This window comes from Leuciscus leuciscus, assembly GCF_965113295.1.
Source record: "Leuciscus leuciscus genome assembly, chromosome: 3".
Lineage (NCBI taxonomy): Eukaryota > Metazoa > Chordata > Actinopteri > Cypriniformes > Leuciscidae > Leuciscus > Leuciscus leuciscus.
In genome coordinates, this window is record NC_138727.1 from 29291069 (window position 1) to 29311011 (window position 19943).

The 19943-nt window shown below is 46.2% G+C and overlaps 2 protein-coding genes across 2 annotated transcripts in view; both read right to left on the bottom strand.

Moving 5' to 3' along the window:
* Positions 1-19943, bottom strand: part of gpm6ba (glycoprotein M6Ba) — a 101001-nt gene that overhangs the window by 70634 nt on the left and 10424 nt on the right. The window lies entirely within an intron of this gene.
* LOC309494994 (uncharacterized protein) lies at positions 8616-11227 on the bottom strand. Its single transcript, XM_082164512.1, has 2 exons — positions 8822-11227; positions 8616-8697 (listed from the first exon to the last, which is right to left on the bottom strand). The coding sequence occupies exon 1, from the start codon at positions 11015-11017 to the stop codon at positions 9101-9103; it is 1917 nt and encodes a 638-aa protein (XP_082020638.1). The 5' UTR covers positions 11018-11227; the 3' UTR covers positions 8616-8697; positions 8822-9100.

The window sequence follows — 19943 nt, forward strand, 5'->3', positions numbered from 1 at the left end:
CAACGGGCACTGCATACCCTTGGAAGTGTACGCCAGCGCAATGGCGTCAACTATCCATCTGGATAGGCTCTGTTTCGACGCGGCTAGTCCCTTGGAACGTCCGCTGAACGAAACGAAGAGCTGCTCCGTCTGTCTGAAGACAGATGAGCGAGACACATAAGCTCTTAATGCCCTGACTGGACAAAGGAAGCTCGCGTCTCCTTCCTCGTCAGCGACCGGTAGGCCTGACAGGGAAATGACCTGCGCCCTAAACGGTGTGTTGAGGGACTTTGGAACATAACCGTGCTTAGGTTTGAGTATAACTCTTGAGTCATTAGGCCCAAACTCCATGCACGTTGCGCATACTGAGAGCGCGTGTAAGTCCCCTATGCGCTTCACTGAAGCGAGAGCCAGAAGAAACACTGTCTTGAAAGACAGATGTTTAAGATCAATCGTCTGTAAAGGCTCGAATGGGTCACCTTTCATGGCCTCCAGTACCACAGAAAGGTCCCATACGGGGACTGAGGGAGGTCTGGGAGGATTCAGTCTCTTAGCTCCTCTAAGGAAGCGGATGAATAAATCGTTCCTTCCTATTGACTGACCAAGCGTTGTTTTAGAGAACGCTGCTATGGCCGCCACATAAACTTTGAGCGTGGAAGGGGACCTGCCCTTGTCCAACAGCTCTTGTAGGAAGGAGAGAACCTCCGTCACCCCACAGTCTGGGGGCGACACGCCACGAGCTGTGCACCAGCTGGAGAACACTGACCATTTCGAGGAATAGAGACGTCGCGTAGATGGAGCTCTAGCCTGCGTGATCGTGTTTAACACTCCGCTTGGGAGGTCAGCGGGTACCCGTTGATGGCCCAAACATGAAGGGACCACAGCTCTGGGCGCGGATGCCAAATCGAGCCCTTGGCCTGAGAGAGGAGGTCCCTCCTCACTGGCACTGGCCATGGGGCAGTGCTCGCTAGCTGCATCAGATCTGGGAACCAGTGTTGGTTTTTCCAGAACGGCGCTACGAGTAGCACTGAGCATCCTTCTTCCCTGATCCGCTCTATCACCTGAGGCAGGAGAGAGACGGGAGGAAAGGCATAGAGCGGGCGGCGGGGCCATACATGAGCCAGCGCGTCCCTGCTCTTGGAGAAAAATTCCAGACAGTGAGCGTTTTCTTGAGACGCGAACAGGTCTACTTCCACTCTGCCGAATTTCTTCCACAGCAGCTGGACTGTCTGTGGGTGTAGAGACCACTCGCCTGTCGGAACATTGTTCCTGGACAGTCTGTCCGGTCCTACGTTTAGGAGCCCTGGCACATGCGCTGCTCTCAGTGAGCGCAGGTTGCGCTGAGCCCACACCAGGAGGCGTTCTGTCAGCCTGTGCAGGTTTCGGGACCTGAGGCCGCCCTGGCGATTTATGTAGGACACCACTGACATGTTGTCTGAACGGACCAGGACGTGGTGTCCTCGTATTTGGGGACAAAAACGCGTCAGCGCGTTGTCTACTGCCAGCATTTCGAGGCAGTTTATGTGCAGAAGCTTTTCCCGTTCCAACCATTGGCCGAAGAACAGTCTGCCCTCGAGCAGCGCTCCCCATCCCGAGGTGGATGCGTCCGTAGACACTACCTTCACACTCGAGGAAGTCCCCAGGCTTACACCTGATTGGTACCAGTCGTTTGCTTTCCAAGGTTTCAGAGCTGCGATGCATTTCTGATTGACCTTGAGACGAAGCAGACCGGAAGCCCACGCTCGGCGCGGCACTCGCGCTTTCAGCCAGAACTGTAGAGCGGAACGGAAAGAGCTCGCTGCGCGCTGAATGTCTAGTACGCGCTGTGGTGACAGTCGCGCTATCATAGACAGCGAGTCCAGTTCTGTGCCTAGAAAAGATATTATCTGTCTGGGGGACAGAGAACTCTTCGCCCAATTGACTCCGAGACCCAGATTCTCGAGGTGATCGAGTAAAATGGTCCTGTGCTCTATGAGCACCGAGTGAGATTGAGCTAGAATCAGCCAATCATCCAAGTAGTTCAATACTCGCATGCCCTGTAGCCTGAGGGGTGCGAGCGCTGCGTCCATGCACATCGTAAACGTACGGGGTGCTAGGGACAAGCCGAACGGTAGGACTGTGTCATAGGACATATGCCTGGCCCTCGAAGGCGAATCTCAAATATCGCCTGTGACGTGACGCTATCTGTATTTGAAAATACGCGTCTTTCAGATCTATTGACACAAACCAATCTCCTCTGCGAATCTACGCGAGGATTTTTCTGGTCGTGAGCATTCTGAACTGTCGCTTTGCAAGCACTCTGTTCAGTTGCCTTAGATCTAGTATGGGTCTGAAAGACCCCCGTCTTTTTTCGGTACCAGGAAGTATCTGCTGTATAGCCCTCCTTCGCTCTGAGCTTGAGATAACGGCTCTATGGCCCCTTTGCTCAATAGTTTCAAAATTTCGGCTCGAAGTAGGTGTGCTACTTCTGTTTTTACCGTGGTCTCGACGCGCGTCGCATAGCGACGAGGGCGTCGGCGAAACTGTAGCGAATAGCCTCTTTTTATAATGTCTAGCACCCACTTCGAAACCCCGGGTAGCCTCGCCCATGCATCTGCATGAATGGCTAGGGGTTGAATGCGAAGTGACAGAGGGGCTTCGGTGTGCTGTAACACAAGCGTCGCGCTTATGACATTCGAGGCAGAGGGCGCGCTGATAACAGCGGGCAGATTGCCCGCGCTCGGCTCCTCTGCGGTGGTTAACCGAGAGGGGGAGGGCTGGGCGAGTCCCGTAGGACTTGTCATGTCTATGTGTGGATGTGGGCGCGGGATAGCGGGCACATTTACCACACCGAGAGCATTGTCCGCCTGAGCAGAGCGAATGCACGTTGGTTTTGTTTTTACAGAAACCTTGAGACATGCAGGACGTAGTGATTGTGGGCACTGGGCAGTGGGCACATCTGCTACGTTTAATGCGCAATCGAACTGGGTCGATTTTATGTGCGCGAGCCCTGTGTGACGGGCTGTGCTTGTGTGTAGGAATGGGCACTGGGCAGTGGGCATTTTGTCTACACTCATAACACCATCGGCCGTGGCCGGGACACCAGAAAATACACTCTTTGTGGGATTTATCTGGGTAGCCGTGAAAACGGCATTTGTGTGCAGGCAAGCGGGAAGTGGAACCGGCTTGTTGACTGCGAAATACACTGGAACAGTCACATTTCTTGGAACTGAACGAGCGATGAGTTTTGGTGGAAGTCCGGCCGCAGCGGGACTTGAACACTGTCGTTTCCCTAGGTGTGCTAGGATGACTTCGGGGCCTCGGGCTTTACCGCAATCCTGGGCCACGGCCCACGCGGGGCAGGGCGGCGGCCAGATGAGCGAGAGCGCGGTCTCGCGCTTCGGGCCTGTCGGCGCTGCGAAGTGGCGGCGGTGGGCGGAAGCTGAGGCTGTGAGCTCTGAGCAGACGGTTTCGCACGGCCTGCTGCAGAACTGGAGCGCTTCGGCAGGAAGTGCTTCATAGCCTGTGACGCTTTCTGTACCTCGGCGAATCTTTCCGCGAAATCTTTGACGGAAGTTCCGAAGAGGCCAGCGGGAGAAAGCGGAGCGTCGAGGAACGCGGCGCGCTCAGACTCAGACATCTCAGAGAGCGTTAGCCATAGGTGTCTCTCAGTCACAGTGAGAGAGGCCATGCTCCGTCCTATGGCCTGAGCAGCAGACTTAGTAGCGCAGAGAGCGAGGAGCACTTCTCAAGTCTGGCACGCAAATTGCATTTGGTCCTTTCTCGTCCAGCTTTCGGAGGAGATCGGCCTGGAAAATTTGCAGTGTGGCCATAGTATGCAGCGCTGACGCAGCCTGCCCAGCGGCGGAGAAAGCGCGACCGAGCAGGGTTGACGTCATGCGGCAAGCTTTTGAAGGCAGAGCCAGCTTAGCGCGCCGTCCAGCGGAGGGCGGGCATAGGTGGGCTGCTATCGCTTCTTCGACCAGCAGCAGCGAATGGTAACCTCTGTTTTTAGCATCGTCAACAGCGGAGAATGCTAGCGAAACAGAAGAGCGCATTCTAGCTGAGAAGGGGGCGTTCCAAGACTTAGCGACTTCTTCGTGTAACTCAGGAAGAAAGGGCGCTGGTCTGGACGCAGGCGAAGTGCGCTCCCCAGGAAGAAAATATCCATCCAGTCGGTTGTGAGCAGGCTGTTCAGGCGTAGACCACTCGAGGCCGAGGCTCGCCGCGGCCTGTGCGAGTACGCGCATCAGCTCTGACTCGATGCTAGCTCTTTTGCCTGACAATGCGCGGACAGAGGGCGCGAGATCCACAGAGCTCGCCCAATCCTCACTGCCCGATGCCAGGAGAGAGCAAGAATCATCCTCCCCCAACGCGGCTTTTTCATCAGCGTCATCGACGGAAGCGGCGGCAGACGGCGGCCGCTGTCCGTCAGGAAGAGACACTGACGAAGCCGGTGAAGCTGGCGGGCGAACCGGCGAGCTTTGACGGGTGGGGGAAGGTTCCGGGACCCGTTGAGCACGGCGCTTTTTACGGCGCGGCACTACAGCGGGCGGAGGTGCAGTCTCAGTGAAATATGCCAGGCGAGTCCTCAGAGTCGCCATAGGCAGTAGCTCGCAGTGATGGCAGCCGCCGTCAGCGAGCGCGAGAGCTGCATGATCCTCACCCAGGCAGGAAACGCAGATAACGTGGCGGTCCCCGTCGCTGAGTGTGGCTCTGCACGAGCCGCAGGAAGGCATCTTTAAAAAGACGCAAGCTCTTTTAGACAGTGTGTGTCGCGGCGGCGAACACACACACAACAGAGAGTGTAAAGGATATAGGCGCCGGATAGCGCAGCAGGAAGGCGATTGAAGGCGGCGCGGCCAGCGACTTCAGTGACGACTCGTCCCGCTGCAAGTGCTTCCTCAGACGGAGCGGCTTCTCTCCGGATCCAGCGATGCATGTGCTTCGCTGAAGAGATGAAAAATCAGATATCAGCTGCCTGCGAGCTGTATTTACAGGCCTAAGCCACGCCCGTTTTGGCGGGACGTGACGCAGTGGGCGCGAAGCACCCTCATTGGGTCTGACGCCTCGCTCGATAGGCTGCTGCAGTTGCCGCAGAACAGCCAATAGGCACACGAGCCATCTTGCCTATGTCTGTATGCTGCCGCAACGCGTTTTACAATAATACAAAATTAAGGATAATTTTTTGGCTTCAATATCTCGCAGAAAAGGGATTTTCCCCTAGTGTAAGATACTTACGCAGTACGAGAGACCTCTCGTAAGAGAACTATCATTCATACAGGATGCATAAAAATGCAAGACAAAGTCAGCACACTGTTTCTCCCACACAAAAAATAAATAAGTAAATAAATAAAATACTATAATACTAAAATGCTATGATTTGATGTTTCGAGCAAATCAGCTATTCATCAGACTCAATCATACAGAATGAGCTCCATGGTGGTGGCACAGGTCGGTGAGGTCTGATGTGGAATTATGCAAGCTGGATTATGAAGGAAGGGATGCTGTTGCTTGGAAACAAATGCTGCAAAATAGTTAAATGAAAGGTGACACATGATGTTTATTATAAGCGTTTGACGCAGTAATGTTGTCTGCCTCTTTTAATGCTCAAGCTCTTTAAAGTTGTGTTGATTCTGATTGTCTGGCTGCATCCAGAATTGCATTGGTGTGGACTTCCCTATTCTCAAAGAATTAGAAAGAATATTAAAACTTTATAGTTATTGTTATAGTCATCGTCCTTGCTGTGAATGGGTCTTGACTTCTGTTTGAGAGATACAAGTCTGATAAAAAACAATAATGATAGCAAGTCTGATGTTGTTTACAGACTATGGACAGCTATAGAACAAGAACGGTTGTTTCTTTGTTCCATCCATTTATTGCAGCCTAAGCACAAACAAATTCCTCACTATACCAGGATCACTTTTATGTAGAGAAAGCAAGAATATGATGGAAGCTGAGAAAAGTATTCACTCTAGACTTTAAAAAGCAAACGCAGTTTTATTAATAAATCTAGAATGTAGATATAAAATGAGGGAACAAAGAAAAAGGTTAGCAACCAGTCACAGACTCCTTCACTGTCAGAATGAAATGGCCTTCTGAAGGAAAAGTTTAAACTTTCTATGAAACCCAGTTTTAACCAATACTTCCAATGCCTAAATATAATCCTAAATATAAGTATACAGTGGTGGGTCCTACCAAACCTCCTCTTTTGTTCTATCCATTCACCTGTGAACACATGGGGATGTTAAGGTTGCCGGTCTGATCAGCTAGGGCAGGGGTGCCCAATCCTGCTCCTGCCGATTGACTGTCCTGCACAGTTTATCTCCAACCCTAATCAAACACACCTGTGTCCTTTTTTTTTTTGTCTGGACCACATGGCTGACACATGATGATTGTGTTGTCATGCCATGTGATCTGTTGTCTATTGTTACCTCAATATGGCTCACACCTGTTTTAGTTCATTTTGTCACCCTTTATGTTTCCCTCGTTTTCTGTCCTGTGCCAGATTGAACCTCTTTTGTTATCGTGATCTCTTAAGTGTTCTAGTTGTGGTTATTTCTTTATTTTGTTTGTTTTACCCCCTGTTCTTCTAGCCTTGTTTTTCAACTGCCATCTGGCTAGTTTTTTTTATTTTATTTTTTTATCTCTCCCCTTTTATTTAACTCCCCTGTCTGCTTTGGCTACCTGATCCAGTCCTTCCTGTTGTTCCTGTGCTGTTCCATTTTGGATCTTTCCTGCCCACCTGCCACAAAAGGATTTCTGCTAGTGATGGGAAACCGAGGCTTTCTGAAGCGTTTGAGGATTGTTGTCCAAGAGGTTGTTCTGTGTAAGGAAAGAAGAATCTGGTTGAAAACAACTCGTTCAAGTATTTTCACAACGAATGGAAGAAGAGATTATAATCTCTATAAGTCTGTCATTTTCCAGATGTTCTGGATTTAGAGTGGGTTTCTTGAGCAGTGGGGTTACCCGAGCTTGCTTAAATGCTGTGGGAAAGGTACCAGTGTGAAGAGAGGTGTTTATGATGTGTGTGAGTGCGGGTACAACTGAGGATGAAATGGCTTGAAGTAGGTTAGTGGGAATAGGATCAAGCAGACAGGTGGTAGGGCGATTGGAAAGGAGGAGTTTGGAGACTTCTGCCTCTGAAAGTAGAGAGAAGGAGGGTAGAATGTGTGTGTTAGCTGGTAAAATGTGTGTGTCAGTTTTTGGATTGGTAAATTGGCCGCTGATGGTGGTTGTTTTATTTATGAAGAATGTGGCAAAATCGTCAGCTGTTAGGGTTGATGAAGAAGGAGGAGGAGGAGGAGGAGGAGGAGGAGGAGGGTTGAGAAGAGAGGAGAAGGTTTTGAAAAGCATGCGAGTGTCAGAAGAATAGTTAATTTTGTTGTGATAGTAAGTCATTTTAGCAGTAGAGATTTTAGCAGAGAAGGAATAGAGGAGGGATTGATAAAGGCCAAGGTCAGTAGGATCTTTCGATTTGCGCCGCTTCCTCTCTGCACCCCTGAGTTTAGAACGATGTTCACGAAGAACATCAGATAACCAGGGGGCAGAGGGTGTGGAATATGTCCAAGCAGGATGTTAAAGTGGAGAAAAGAGTATCAGTTGCATTGTTAGTATCTAGTGTTGAGAGCTGATCAGGTGGAGGAAGTGTGGATGAGACCAAAGAGGATAGGCGAGAGGGTGAGAGTGAGCGTAGGTTTCGCCGAAAGGTGACCTGTGGAGGAGTGTGTGTTGTGTTCTGAGGCAGGTTGAGGTTGATGGTGAGGAGGAAGTAATCTGAGGTGTGCAGTGGAGTGACCAGTGTATGGTCAGTGGAGTAAATAAGGTCCAATTTGTTATCTGATTTGTGAGTAGACGCAGTAGATACTCGTTTGAGGTCGAATGAGGCAAGCAGAGTGTGGAAATCAGCAGCCTGAGGTTTTTCTAGGTGGATGTTGAAGTCTCCAAGAACTATTTCAAGAACAAGAATGAGAGGAGTACCTTTCTAAGGGAAGGATGAGAGTAGCACATCAAGCTCCTCCAAGAAACTGCCAAGCTGACCTGGGGGATGATATACAACTACAAAATGGATTTTAATAGGGCTAGTGATGGTAACTGAATGTGATTCAAATGAGCTGTTGTCACACAGAGGTGGTAAATTATCAAAATTCCAATCGTTTGAGATGAGCAGACCAGTACCTCCACCCCTACCAGTCAGGCGAGGGGTGTATGAGAAAGTGAAGTTAGTGGAGAGGGCGTGTGACATTTGATTTACGTATGTTAGTAATAGTAGGGATTTGAAAACGGAAAGATCAGATGAAAAGTTGTGTAGAAGAGAAAGGAAACAACAAGAAAATTAAATAAACAACAAGAAATGAATACTCAGATTTATACTATTAATACTAACAAATTAATACTAACAAATCACCACAGATCAGAAAAAGCATGTGACCAAACAAAGCTCTATATAAAGCGTCATATATAAAACAGTTATATCTTCTGATCTAATCTCATCTAAATTACTTTGTGTCAATGAGACCACAACTCATGTCATGTGTAAGCCCGGTCAACGGATTCACATTTTGATCAATAATTGTACTGTTCTCGCTGAGGTGTAACAACTCCAACTAAACAGTGAGCTAAACACTCTCTATTCATGAACATGAAGAAATCCGAAATTCTTTGTATGCAGATTTATTTTCTTCACATTGTACTGAATCCATACATATGAGATGAGTGATGAGAAATGAGAGAGTGAAACTAGAAAACAAACAGCAAAATACTGTAATTAGCTAAGCCACATAGCTTTTATGAACATTACTTTTACAGCACAAAATCAAATGCTTAAAAGTTAACTTAGTCAGAACAAATATTATATACATACAAGCGATGCTTCTGCCGGGGAATCAACGGGCAAGATGAATTTTCTCTGATGAAATGACTGTCTGCATTTTTTAACCAGTCTGCCGTTTCTATTGCGTTTCTTATGTGTGTTTCCTACTTCCTGTTTTAGCTCAGTTAACAAACGTCAAAATAAGAGTCTGCATGAAACTGAAAATATACCAAATTAAAAGCATAAAAATTTAACTTAAATGCCTGAAGGGCAGAACACTCCCCGTCTGACCTTAAAGGTCACTATTAACTATCAAATGTCTCTGAATCATCAATCTTTGGGCAGAAGAAGAACTACTTCTGACACTGGTCTCAAGAACACCTTCACAGAACCTTGATCTGATGTCCTGAGCTCCACCTTCCTTACTTTGCTGTCTCTCCCAGGGAAGACAGCTGTGATCCTTGCCATAGGCCACGCGTTACGTGCAGCTTGACTGTCCTTCAGGAGCACAATGTCCCCTTCTTTCAGGTCCCGTTGAGAATCTCTCCATTTCTGGCGGACTTGCAGGGTGGGGAGGAACTCCTGACGCCAGCGACGCCAGAATCTGTCAGCGAGAGCTTGGACTTGTTTCCATTGTCTGCTGAGAAGATCCTTGTCTGTGAAGTCTCCGTGCGGTGGGGCAACCCCAACCTTCTGGGTAAGTATCATTGCAGGAGACAATATGAACGGTGACTCTGGATCAGTGGAGACTGGAACGAGAGGCCTGCCATTGATTATCGCAGTCACTTCCATCATGAGTGTGCACAGGACGTCGTGGGTAAGTTGGATGTTCTCTTGAAGCAGGATTGCATCGAGGATCCGTCTTGATAGGCCTATCATACGTTCCCATGATCCTCCCATATGGGACGCATGAGGAGGATTAAACACCCATGAGCACCCTTGTTGACTCAAGAAGTTCTGCACTTTGAAGTCAGGTTGTTGTTGGCTTAATCCCAGTTCCTTTGCAGCAGCCACAAAGTTTGTTCCGCAGTCCGATCTTATCTGCTTTGCAGGTCCCCGTATGGCAAAGAACCGTCTCAATGCATCTCTGATGTAACTGGACGTGTCTAGGGAGTTGATGATCTCAATGTGCACAGCTCGGGAGCTCATACAGCAGAAGAGCATCGCCCATCTTTTACTTTGGGCCTGTCCACCTCGTGTACGCCTGGAGACGATTTGCCATGGTCCAAACACATCCACTCCTACATAGGTGAAGGGTGGACATGTGTGCAAGCGTTCTGGAGGCAAGTCTGCCATAAGTTGTTCCTCTGTTCTTCGGCGTAACTTTCGGCACACTACACATTTGTGCAAGACAGAGGCAATAAGCCGTTTTCCACCTATGATCCAGAAGCCTGCTGCTCTCAGGGCCCCTTCTGTGAAGTGGCGGCCTTGATGCTTTACCTCTTCATGATACTGTCGCACCAACAGCAGAGAAACGTGGCTGGTCTTGGGCAAGATGATGGGTTTTCTTTCCTGAGGGCTCAAGTCAGCGTGTTTTAATCTGCCACCAACACAAATCAGATCACCTTCAAGAACAGGTCTGAGCTTGTGAAGAGAACTGTCCTTGGTTACAGCTTGTCCAAGCTCAAGAACTGCGAGCTCTTTTGCATAAACATCTTCCTGTGCTGCTCTGATGATGATGTGTCTCGCCTGAGACAACTCATCCGGAGTACGTGGGAGGTTGCAGTGATGCCATCCTTTACATTCACTGGACTTGTTGTGTCTGTAAGCGCCGGCTATATGGATGAGTAGGGCAATAGCCCTGGTGAGGGAGCGCATACATGAAAAGCGCTGAAACCTCGTGGTGGTAAGGCCTCGGTTTTGAGTCTGAGTAAGAAAACTACTCACTTCAGGTCGTATTTCTAAGTCTGATTCTTGGTTGACAAGTTCAAACGTCCAGCTTGTCTCTGTGTCAGATGGATTTGGTTTGTGTAAAAAGGCTTGTCCAGTGAACCACATAGTCTTTGTCAGTTGGGACGCAGGAACTGACCTGGATGCGTGGTCAGCCGGGTTGTCCTCTGTGTTGACGTAGAACCATTGGTTAGGTCTTGTGGATTGACGAATTCGTCGGACTCGATTGTGAACGTAGACGTAGAAGAGTTTTGTCTGATTGTAAATGTATCCAAGCACAACCTTGCTGTCACAATAGAACTTGATCTCATCCAGCTTCAGGTCCAGTTCATCTTGGATGAGTTCGGCGACTTCCATGGCTAGTACTGCGGCACACAATTCCAACCGAGGAATGGTAGGTTCGGACTGTGGTGCCAGCTTAGCCTTCCCTAAAATTAATCCTACTTCGACTTGTCCCTCAGCTTGAATGGTCCTGAGATATGCCACAACTCCAATGGCTTTTGTGGACGCGTCGGAGAACACACATAGCTCTGTGTGTACAGCATTGGAAAGTGACGTTGCTGTGTATTGTTGTGAACTTAGAATCGAAAGACCAGGAGACTTGGTTGTTTCTTCAGCAGGATTCTTTATTGAAATCACGAGCTGTCGGTAGCTGCAGTCACCAAAGTCTGACGTGAATGTTCTCTTACAGTTTATATACATTTAGTGGCAGGAACCGAAAAAGACAGGTTTAGGAACCGGTTTTAGACTGAGAGCATTGCCCACCCTAATCCACTCAGCATATCTATTCAAACACTGAGACCCGAGTACAGGACTGGCTGGACTTTCTTGCTAAAACACAAACTCCAAGAGTTTCAGTAAAACAAGACTGACCAGAGTCTTTTGCTAGAAAACTCTGATAATCATAATTTATACCTAACCTTAACATGCTAAATTCAATGTAAACCTAAATTAAACATTTTAATAAATTTGCATTCCCACAGTATGAACGTGGGATATGCAGCTTACTTAAGTCATGGAGTGACTCACGCCATGCTTCCCATTTCTTCAACTTTTGTTCTGGAAGAGGAGCATCCCAGTCACATGTGTTGATACTGAGTTCCCTCAAGAGACTTTTGCCTTCAATAATCACCGGTGCGACCATGCCTAAAGGATCGAAGACACTATTCACTGTTGACAGAACTCCCCTGCGAGTGAAGGGTTTCTTGTGCTCTGAGACTGTGAATGTGAAAGTGTCTGTCGTTGTCTCCCACAGCAGTCCCAAACTGCGTTGCACTGGTGTAGCTTCACCACTTAGGTCAAGGTCTTTCAGAACTGCTCTGTCCTCTGGTGCAAAGGCCTGAAGGACAGCTTCACTGTTTGAGGCAAACTTGTGAAGCCTCAGGTTCGATTCACTGAGAGAGGTCTGCGTTCTCTGTAGCAGACTGATGGCTTCAGCTTCAGTTGGCACACTGATGAGCCCATCATCTACATAAAAATTATGTTCAACAAACTGGACCGTGTCTTCTCCGTATTTGTGTGCACCTTCATGGATGGCTCTCCTTAGTCCGTAGATGGCTATGGATGGTTACGGACTGTTGCCGGAAACATGGACCCTCATCCTGTAGTCGATAATGTCCTTAGACATGTCATTGTCTCTGTACCACAAAAACCTCAGGTAGTTCCTGTGGTCTTTGCGGACAAGAAAGCAGTGGAACATCTGCTGTATGTCAGCGATCACTGCTACCTGTTCCTTGCGGAAGCGGATCAGCACCCCAATGAGTGAGTTATTGAGGTCTGGGCCTGACAGAAGAACACCATTTAGAGATGTGCCGAAGTACTTTGCGCTGGAGTCAAACACCACGCGGATGCTTCCAGGCTTTTGCGGGTGGTAAACTCCGAAAGTAAGCAGGTACCAACACTCTTCATTCTCCTCCAGTGGAGGAGCCACTTCTGCATGTCTGTTGTCAAATATTTTCTTCATGAATTCTAGAAACTGGTCTCTCATCTCAGTTTTTCTCTGCAGCGTTTTCTCCAGAGAGGCAAAGCGAGAGAACACCTGTTCGCGGTTGTTGGACAAGCGTTGACGGGGAACTCTAAAGGGGAGAGGAGCGACCCAGTTGTTTGACGTGTCTCTATACATTTCTTGGTCCATGATTTCCAAAAAGATTGTGTCCTCCATGGACTGGGCGGGTTTGTTGTCGGACTCAGTCTCGCTGAAGACATGTAGTCCAAGGGCCTCCAACGATGCCTTGTGTGGTTTGTTCTTCTTCTCCTTGCCATGGGACACATCTTCAGTCAGCTTCATGAAGCCTTTACATGGTCTGAGAATAGAGGGTCGGCCATTCTCCAGCACACTTGTCTTGAATGCACTCACAGCTGGTTTGTGTGCATTTCCTAGGCACACGTCTCCTACCAAGACCCATCCCAAATCCAGTCTTTGTGCAAAGGGGGCGTTGTGAGGTCCGCTCACTTGCTGTCGGACTTTATGGACTCTCACAATGTCTCTGCCTAGCAAGAGGAGGATTTCCGCCTTGGGGTCGAGTTCTGGTATGTGTGCTGCTACACTTCGTAGGTGTGGATGGTGACGGGCTGCATCAGGCGTCGGTATTTCAGAGCGATCAATGAGAATGTCATTACACTCAATTAACGGTGGTAGCAATAGGCTAGTCTGCCCATCAAGCGATTCGACCTGGAAACCCTCTGCCTTTCTGCCTGATGTCTCAACCAATCCTGCACAAGTCTTCAGTGCATAAGGGAATGGTTGGCCCTTGATGTTGAAAAGCTCGAAGAAATCTGAACGCACCAGTGAACGGTTACTTTGATCATCCAAAATAACGTACATGTTGATTGCCTTTTCACGTTGACCTTGAGGGTATATTCGTACCAGACAGATCTTCGAGCAGGATCTTGCTGTACGATCTGGACCACATACCTGGGTGCAGTGTGAGGAGATGGCTGTGCTGTCACTAGCATGTTCCTCTTCCTTCCCGCCATTGTCTGGTGGGGGTGTAGGCCTTCTGTAGACTTGAGGTGGTGGACCTGGATGCATAGCAGCATGATGTCGTTCGCTGTCGCACTCCAGGCACTTTACTGCTGCTTTACAGTCTCTTGCAAGATGACTAGCTGATATGCAGCACTTGAAACAAATTCCATTCTCCTTGAGAATGCTCTTTCTTTCTTCAAGAGCCATTTCTCCTGTAGCCCATGAGGGAGTTTCTCCACGATGGGCCCAATGCCTCTGGCAGTATCCAGGTAGGCCAATCCTGTGAGGTAACCTTCTTCTCTGGCATGGGTTTCAACCTCTTCTTGCCCATCCACTAACTGTAAGTTGCGTTCTGCTGGAGGATTCCATGTGACGTAGCTCCCTTCTGAGAATGTTGCCTCAGGTAATGTTGCATGGGCAGATGGTTGAGTTCGTGGTACGTTGTGTTCAGCTTGTGCTTCAACATATTCATTAGTGCGTGTTACAATTTCATTTTGTAAATTTGTTTGAGAAGATACATCGGTCTTGATTGAACCTTCTAGATCTAGTTCGGCTGCTTCTAATGCCTCGGCTTGGGCGATAGCTGCGGCTGCCTCTCTTTGAAGTTCAAGGGCGCCTAGTTCGGCTTCCAGCTTTGCTTTTCCTAATTGTAACTCTGCTTCTCAAGACGTTGAAAACTACAGCTGGATTAGGCTACGCTTTTTCACTGTACTGTTCTCGCTGAGGTGTAACAACTCCAACTAAACAGTGAGCTAAACTCTCTCTATTCATGAACATGAAGAAATCCGGAATTCTTTGTATGCAGATTTATTTTCTTCACATTGTACTGAATCCATACATATGAGATGAGTGATGAGAAATGAGAGAGTGAAATTAGAAAACAAACAGCAAAATACTGTAATTAGCTAAGCCACATAGCTTTCATGAACATTACTTTTACAGCACAAAATCAAATGCTTAAAAGTTAACTTAGTCAGAACAAAGATTATATACAAACAAGCGATGCTTCTGCCGGGGAATCAACGGGCAAGATGAATTTTCTCTGATGAAATGACTGTCTGCATTTTTTAACCAGTCTGCCGTTTCTATTGCGTTTCTTATGTGTTTCCTACTTCCTGTTTTAGCTCAGTTAACAAACGTCAAAATAAGAGTCTGCATGAAACTGAAAATATACCAAATTAAAAGCATAAAAATGAAACTTAAATGCCTGAAGGGCAGAACAATAATATAAAATATACAAGTATGTGATCATAATTAATTGATGAATAATTGAGTAGTTAAAAAAATATTTTGGTTGTTCTCTTTTTTTAAAGTTTTTTATAGGGAAGTATAGTGTTAAATCATTTAAAGGGCCCCTATTATGCTATTTTAAAGTTTCCTAATGTTGTTGTGGAGTCTCCTACAACATGTTTACATGCATCAAAGGTAAAAAAACTGTTTAATTTCCTCATAATATACATTTGCACATCATCACATTTTCATTGATTCTCAAACGACTTGTGAGATCTCAATCAATCAATCTCTATAAATTCCTCCTTTCCGCGAACTACTCTGCTCTGATTAGGCAGACAACTCAGTCTGTTATGATTGGCCTACCATGTACAGCGTGTCAAAAACAAAAACGCCCATTGCCACAACGTCAGCTGTCCTGTGGCTTCCCTACACTGTAAACTAAACACAGTAACGAACAATGACGTCGATTTGACCATATCAATGCGAGCGAGAGTCCGATGACGAAACATTGGAAGAACTATTCATTCAACCCGAACCTCCATCACAAGGACGACTCGAGCAGGGCTCAGTGTTTCTCAGTGATACACTACTCAGTTTGAGGTACATTGAATGAGATGTTGCAACTGTAATTCCTCATCATCAGCATTAACAAGTGCATGTCCATCAACAAACCGATTATTTTACTTGTACTATTACTAATTTATTTACCGAGTATTTTTCTAATATATTGCGGTGAATACGTGGAAACTGTATCAACAACAGTGCATGTATACATTAGCCGAGCTCTAGAGTGAATGATCTGATGTAACATAAACGTTGGTAAAACAAATATTTCCTCAAAGTAGTGTGAATGACTGACAATCTGCATTAATAGACACAGTTATAGGTAATAGTGGTCCACAACTGATTAGCAGAAGTATTTCAGTAAGACAGTGATAACGTGAGTTAGCCAGTTAGCAGGAGACCTACACAATATAAAACTCAAAACTACATTATTTGAACACCATCTTCCAAGAGTAAAAACGGTTTGCGAATCCTGCATTGAACTCCAAGATTTGAGAAGCAGTCATCAGTAAAATAAAGGGAACACAGCAAAAGTTTAGGATTATACTGCTGTGATATCGTGGTAAAGATGAATTTTAACCACTAATTCTTCACATGCTCGTCCTTGGGCAGTGAATAAAAAACTGGCTTTACCTTCACATTATAGAGCACAGCGCCGTCTTCTCGACATGATGCTATCAACAGGAATCAGCTGTTGGTTTGAGGTTCAAGTTTTCCCTGGTGTCTGCGTGCAATAAGTGGGCGGGCAATATACTAATGTTTCTAATGTTATACTAATGTCTTGACGTCACAACGATGTTATGACTCATTTGAAAAACGATTCATTTAATTGTCTCAGAGTCGACTCTTACTTTTGAAAGACAATAACTTTATATACGGTGCACTTTCAGATTTAAAACTTTGCAGGATGTTTTCATTCATTTAGAGCTATGTTACACACTACATGAAAGGTCATTTTCAAAAATCCATAATAGGGGCCCTTTAAATAAATAATTCCTCCTCGATAATCATTTCCCTTTTAAAACACCAGATGGGGTCGCGAAGCGGCAATTTTTTTCAAACCAGCTGTTCCGACCTTCCGATACTGCATGACGTTCGAAGCTTCAAACATCAATCAATCACGTGGTACTGTCATTTCGATTCAAGCATCAGTACAGCGTGTGATACAATAGTGCTTTGAAAAAATCATCGGAGCATCAGAGCCCCGGTATCAACAGTCCCACCACTAATTTCTGCTACCACTGCCAGATCCCTACCTCCACTCAACTGATTCCTGCTCTTTTACCACCCTGACAGGGGAAGCACAATAATGCAACCCATGAACTTTCATGGGTCGGATAGAGACTCCCCTTCTACTCATAAGGAAAGTGCAGTATAAATACGGTATTGTTCCCCTGGATTCAGATGAATGTGATTCTAGTTCAAGGGCAAATATCCTATCCACAATACTAAAGAGGCAATTGATGAAGAAGTGGGATGTGAGAAGCAATATTGGCCATCTTCATCTACATTGACCTATTAGCAATATGCAAATTCGGCACAAGCCTACAACATTAGAACGGCAACCGATGAAGGAGTGAGATGCGAGAAGCGGTATTGCCCATCATCCTCCTTTGAGTCTACCTATCGATTGTATGCGAGTCTCGCTGAGCATACCATCTTAAACACGGTATTGCCCATTGATGCGAGGGGGGCATGGTTGAGAGAGTGCAAAGATGAGCGGTGAGAAGTGGGTCAAGTGCAATTGATTAACAGCTGTTTCTAATTCCAGTAAATGGCGGAGAGACGGGATAAATAGAGCCTGCAGTCCTCAGAATGGAGGAAACCCTGAGGACATATTTTATGTTGCTTAAAAGGACCGTGTTGAGTTGAACGCGTAGGAGTATTATTTTGGTTTGCTTTTGTTTTGTTTTTAGAGAGAGAAACAAATAAAGACACTCAGAACTCGCTGACCTTCATCCTTTTTATTTTTGAACATTGTAACACCCATTGTCCTTAACTGCACTTGTATCTCCTCCATATGTGAATACAGAAAGAGTATATTACTACTTCGTATTCACGATACTAGGGAGACAACACCTGATGAAGTGGGACGCAAACACGCAGTATTGCCCATCTTCTTCAACTACACTATATTGCCAAAAGTATTGGGAGACCCCTCCAAATCATTGAATTCAGGTGTTCCAATCACTTCCATGGCCACAGTTGTTTAAAATCAAGCACCTAGGCAAACTGCTTCTACAAACATTTGTGAAAGAATGGGTCGCTCTCAGGAGCTCAATGAATTCAAGCGTGGTACCGTGATAAGTTGCCACCTTTAAGTAAGTAAGTAAAACTTTATTGTCCCACGAAGGGAAATTTGTCTTGGGCCATCACCCATGCTGCCGTCAGTATACAATTAACATACAACAAATTAACAAACCAGACAATATTAATCATATAAATTGCATAAGTTACAGCTCCATACTGCCACTATTTAACATCTTTACAGACACTGGGATAAATGAGTTTTTGAATCTGTTCAATCTGCAGCGAGGAACTCTAAACCTCCTCCCAGAAGGCAGCAACTCGTACTCTGTGTACAGGATATGCGACGGATCGCACACAATCTTTTTAGCTTGCGTTAAAGTAGCCTGTTCATAGAGAGTCTGCAATGATGTCTGTTCTTTCACTCCAATAATTTTCCAAGCAGTGTGGATCATCCGTAACAGTTTAGTTCTACGTGCTACGGACAGATTACCAAACCAGACTATAATGCTATATCTAATTAAACTCTCGAAGACTGCCTGATAAAAAATTATCATAAACCTTTGATCCACACCATAAAGTCTAAGACGCCGTAAAAAGTGCAACCGTTGTTGTAATCTACTGCAAAGATTATCTACATGGATATTCCATGTCAGTAAATTATCAAAAGAGACACCAAGATATTTATGTGAAGGGACCTGTATGATGGTTTCATTGTGGATAATCACAGGCCTGTGATCACCAACTCCTCTAGGGTCGAACACCATTTCATTTGTCTTATTGACATTCAGAGCTAGGTGGTTATACTCACACCAATTCACAAACTGTTCAATCTCTGAAAGATATTCAGACAAGTCCTCTGTCTTTTTCAGTAAACCTAAAATTGCAGTATCATCTGAGAACTTAAAGGGTTAGTTCACCCAAAAATGAAAATTCTGTCAGTAATTACTCACCCTCATGTTGTTCCAACCGCGTAAGACCTTCGTTCATCTTCGGAACACAAATTAAGATATTTTTGATGAAATCTGAGAGCTGATAACTTCTCCGTAGGCTGCTAGGTGGCCCAAACTTGCTGGCCCAGAAAAGTTATTAAAGAGATCGTTAATATAGTCCAAGTGACTACAGTGGCTCAATCTTAAGTATATCAAGCGACGAGAATACTTTTTGTGCGCAAAAACAAACAAAAATAACGACTTTATTCCACTATTCATTTCCTTCTCTCTGGGCCTCGTAAGTGTTTTTGCGCAGCGCGTCTGTGTTACATGTCACCACGTAGGCTCACTATTGGCCGACGCTGGTCATGTGTGTGACGCGCAGCGCAAAAACACTACGCGAACCAACTAGTGGCCCAGAGAGACGAGAATACTTTTTGTGCGCAAAAACAAACAAAAATAACGACTTTATTCCACTATTCATTTCCTTCTCTCTGGGCCACTAGTTGGTTCGCGTAGTGTTTTTGCGCTGCGCATGCTACTCTTAAGCATGGACTTATATGTCGGAATTAAATGGACAGCATTATGATCAGAGGAGCCTAATGGCGATTTAACCTTAGCTGTATAGGCATTCTTAACATTCCCATAACATTTGTCCAAGATGTTTTTGCCTCCCGTATTACAGTCCACATATTGATGGAATCCAGGCAACACAGCATCAAGTTTACAATGATTAAAATCCCCTAAAATGAAACAAGGTGCTTCAGGGGTACGACTTAATTGTCTATGAACACAGTCTGCTGTAAGTTTAGCTGCGTTTGCAGCATTCCCATTAGGTGGAATATAAACAGTACATATTAAAATGTTTCCGAATTCACGTGGAAGATAAAAAGGCCTAAGGCTTACACATACCAGTTCTGTGTCGGAGTTACAGAGCCGCTCTCTCACGGAGAATTGCGAGCACCACTTTTGGTTAACGTAAACATAAATACCGCCCCCTTTGCTCTTGCCTGAGTTGTTGTTCCTATCAGAGCGTACCAGAGAGAAGCCTTCCAGGGCAACGAACGAGTCCGGCACGTCCTCTCGTAACCATGTCTCCGTGAACACAAGCAGGCATGAATCCCGGTACTCATGTCGAACTCTGGTATTGACTCTAAGCTCCTCAACTTTGCTTCTCAGGGAGCGGGTGTTGCAGAGAAGCATTGAGGGTAGTGGTGGTCTTTCTGCCCTTCTCCGTAATCTCTGCCTTACACCGCCACGTTTTCCCCTCTTCCGCGTCCGTATCCGACGACTTTCCCCCACTGTTCTCGCCTGTAATTCCCTCGGTAGCTGGGGGGCGAGT

Excerpts from the sequence above, each read along its gene's own strand:
- LOC309494994 (XM_082164512.1), bottom strand. The coding sequence starts at position 11,017 with ATGGAAGTCGCCGAACTCATCCAAGATGAACTGGACCTGAAGCTGGAT.